The following is a 4,040-nucleotide window of genomic DNA, read 5'->3' as shown; positions in this document are numbered from 1 at the left end:
TTGTTTCCTACAGTGTGCGACTGTGGGGGAGGCCCGTGTGACAGCGTAACTGGAGAATGCCTGGAAGGTTTTGAACTCGCTACAGGCATGGACTGCCCAACCATAAGTAAAAATAACAGTACATGATTGACTAACCCCACTTCCTAACGTTCAGAGGGCTAGGACTGAGAGGAGCTATGTGATTTTGTTTGCTTTAGAAACTGCTTCAATCCTACCCCTGGGTTTAACGCTCAGAGAGATCCTGCACAAAGCTACTTGGTGGTCCATTTGATTCCACTCAGCAGCTAGGTGTTTTACATTTATGTAGCTCTATTTTCAAACACTTATTTACCAAGTCTTCATATTTTTCCATCCTGCCCAGTGATTAAATTCCAAGTCCTAAATGCAACTCCAAGCTGTGTAGCTCACTTAACTCCTGTTTCTGCATTGTTCCTTCAGGTCACCCGATAATACAGTGCACAGACGATGCTATACAGCATTCGCTATAACTGAGAGGCATAGGAGGCTATCCTAAGGCACCTAAATCTGAAGTGAGACTAGAAATAAAATGCTGAGTCTTTACAAAGTGGAACTACCTTCTTTCTTTCCTCGGTTGTTCTGTTGCTTCTACTCAAACCACAAGCAGTTATACTGAAAACAAAACTTTTGGTTTAAAGACAATTTTAGCATTAGGCATCTTCTTCCAAAATAAAAGCATGTTGACTTTACAGTCTCCCCGGGTAGGAGAAATTAATACTAGTGCATAACATCTTAAAGATGGCACAGGATGCGCAGTAGAAGCTGGGCAAAGTTTACACAATGATCAAATAGATGGTCCCCGGCCAGGTCTATTTAAGGACATCAAAATCCCTGTCTGACCCTGAACATCAGCAGCCTGATATGCTGGCTGAGGACTCTTTCCTTGAGAGAGTTTGTAAGGCCACAGTAACCTTCAAATAACAAATTAACATATTAACAACCATTAACCCTTTAGTCTCCATTTACCAACTCTCTAAGAGAGCATAGCCTGAAAGAGCTCAGGAACAGGCAAACTGCAAAGGAGGGTGGGGGGCATCTGGGATTCAAGACACGTTTCAAAGCTCTGTGTGCCATCCTCACTTGAAGTATGTTTCAGGAGGGCACTGAGTCTCTGCCAATAATCATGGTGGTCAGAAGGCAAATGTGGAAGGTGAGGGTCAGTAAGAAACTGAGACCTACCTACCTAGGGCCCTGGTTCAGCCCAAAATTTCCATAGCACCAGCTTCAGAGATCAGAACATAATGTTTGCAGCGATGCCCTACATACCGACTCCTCCTGAAGTATTCATCCAAACAAGAAGTGCGCCTAGAGAAGAACAGGTGCTAGTCCATGATTGCTGACAAAGACAGACCAGCAGAGAAAGAAATATTACCCAGCCATCACCAGCTGACACCAAACAAAAGACCCAAGCCTGACCAGAATAGAATCATCCCAGAAGGGGCTTTCTCACCTGGAAGGAAAAGCAGCAGGGCCTTCTCCTTCCTCACCCTGCCACAGCTGGCTTGTCTATATGCGCTTCTTTTTCACTGCAGCACATGGTGTTCATGCTAACCTACTTTCCCTGTTGTCTGTGGTTTTTATTATGTTTTAAGTGGGGATGATGCCTGACGCATCATTTGGCTCCTATAAGTGCTAGCTTTATGGCCCACAGCAGCTCCTCAGGAAACAAAAATAACAAATGGTATTAACCAAGGAAGTACACACACAAAGTGTACTTAAAACAACATGCTTCCAGGCTGGCTTTTGGTTCTGAAGAAGTGACATGCCCGTTTCACCTGCAGGCTGTGATAAGTGCATCTGGGACCTGACTGATGACCTGCGGTTGGCGGCACTCTCCATTGAAGAGAGCAAATCTGGACTGCTGAGTGTGTCATCTGGTGCCACTGCACACAGACACGTGAATGAAATGAACTCTACCATCTACTTCCTCAAAGTATGCAAGAATGTTGAGACTTGCGCTGTGCTTTCATTCTGGCTTCACAGAGTTCTAGAAACTTCTATTCACTTTGATCTCTGAGATCCATAGGTACAGGACTTGCAGGTTTAACACATAAAACATGGAGCTTTATAAGAAATAATGAATAAATCGTAATAGGGATCTTCAGCCTTACTTAAGAGTTCTCATCTATTTTAAAAAAAAAGATTATATGAAAAAGAAATCACCAAAAGATTCACATCTCTGTGTAAAACTATTGAGTGAAGAGAAGTTTCCTTTATGAAAACTGTTTAATTGAATCATTACCGCAAACTTATCTTTACCTTAGCTCCATTGGCAAGATTTTGAAATTTCTTTAGAAACTTCCTTCATTTTCTTTCTGTCACATTTCCTTCTCATTGACACATGTTCCGTCTCATTTTCTGAAGCTCACAGACAGACTCAAACACATATGCGCTCTCTTCTCCTCACAGCTATGTCTAACTCACTAGCTTACAGCAGGCCACATAAAACCAGTAGCATAACACAGTCTTTGCATATCTAAGCTTGGTAAGATTTCTTCCCTGTAACTCATGTACTTCTATCATAACCAGCAGACACTTTTGTGAGGACTTTAGCTAGCTGAAAGAACACAAGGAAACTGCTCTACATTGCCCATCAACTTAATATACCAGTAAAAAGCATAAACTTTCAAATTAGATGTCTGTGTTCATGTCCCAGCTCTGACACTTACTATGATCTAAACAAGTTATTCAGCTCCTTCATTCTTCAGGGTCCATCTCAGGAAATAAGGACAATTATTGCACCTATTTGTAAACGGTTAAGAGAACTCAAAGAATTGATATATTTAAATAATTTAATAGTACCTTGCTTAGGACATGCTCATTTCTTTTTTGGAGGTAGAAATGACATCACACTAAATAGCTAAAAATACAGACTGTAAACCAAATCAAGCATCATTGAATTGTAGCAGTAGAGAGACTTAGTGAACATTTTATTGCAAATTTAGCAATCACTCTTGTCTCAATTCCCTTGTTTGGACATATAAGGGCTCTGATTCTCAGAAGAGTCTCCCAGGCCCAGGCCTCTCCTAGATCTCTAGTCCCACTTCTTCAAAGGCACAAGATGGGTGTCACCATTGCAGGCTGGAAGTCACTGCCAGGATTGAAGGGCATAATCCATATTAATTCAAGAAAATTACATGCTTAATAAACTCAAAACTGTAAAAGGAGGCACTGGACTAAAGTAAGTAGAATACCTCTCTTTCCACCAAAAGAAGGAAAATGAGATTCTGAAGTCTATTTTCATGGATCCTGTGAGCATATCAGTTCTTCCAAGACCTGGCAACACTGAAAATTTAACTCAGATACCCAAGGCCACCACTGGCCTATATTCTGCTTTGGTACAATTAGAAAAAAGTGACCTTTCCCTCTATCAGGGCCACCAGCCCACCCAGTGGATCTCTCACACTTCTGTGGCCCAGAGCTATGGTTCTGTCCTGTGAATCCACCTTTGACAGCACCCTGCAGCACTTTATAAAACCCACTATTTATTAGAAAAGTTGTACTACCCAGAATCTTCGTATACTGGAAAAATTTTATGTGTATCTTTAAAACTTTGATGTGCACATCTATGTATAATTTCTGAAACACTTTTTTTTCCACAGACAAAATTATCAGAAAGAGAAAACCAGTATATCCTGAGAAAGATACAAATCAATAATGCTGAGAACACACTGAAAAGCCTTGTATCTGATGTGGAAGAATTGGCTGGAAAGGTATGTGTTCAGTTTCTGGGGCCCTCTTTAAAGAAAAGATTGACCAGATGCATTAGCCAGATTTCCCGTTGCTGGGTCACAATATCCTACAGTAGTAATTTAAAAGAGAAGTTTAATTTGGTTCATGGTGTGGAGGAATTCGGTCCATGGTCAGCAAGCCCCAGGGCAGGGCCATTGTGACATAAGGGTGTCATAGAAGAGCACTCTTAACCCATGGGACCAGTGACAAGAATACACCCGGTCACACCCACAGGGACCTGTCTCCTGTGCCCAGGCCACTTCTTGGAACACAAGACTTTTGGGGGAGCA

The 4,040-nt window shown here is 41.8% G+C and overlaps 1 protein-coding gene across 2 annotated transcripts in view; it reads left to right on the top strand.

The window, feature by feature from the left end:
• Lama4 (laminin subunit alpha 4) overlaps window positions 1-4,040 on the top strand; it is a 172,418-nt gene that overhangs the window by 90,719 nt on the left and 77,659 nt on the right. For both annotated transcript variants that reach the window (XM_023706138.1, XM_023706137.1), the window contains 3 exons: window positions 14-106; window positions 1,800-1,951; window positions 3,621-3,731. In XM_023706138.1, the coding sequence (XP_023561906.1) occupies window positions 88-106; window positions 1,800-1,951; window positions 3,621-3,731 (282 nt within the window). In that variant the 5' untranslated portion in view covers window positions 14-87. The remainder of the gene's footprint in view (window positions 1-13; window positions 107-1,799; window positions 1,952-3,620; window positions 3,732-4,040) is intronic.

The sequence above is a fragment of the Octodon degus genome, unplaced genomic scaffold (assembly GCF_000260255.1).
Source record: "Octodon degus isolate 3935 unplaced genomic scaffold, OctDeg1.0 scaffold00241, whole genome shotgun sequence".
NCBI classification, from domain to species: domain Eukaryota; kingdom Metazoa; phylum Chordata; class Mammalia; order Rodentia; family Octodontidae; genus Octodon; species Octodon degus.
Note: the sequence above shows the minus strand (reverse complement) of the source record. Positions and strands in the feature narration are given on the sequence as shown.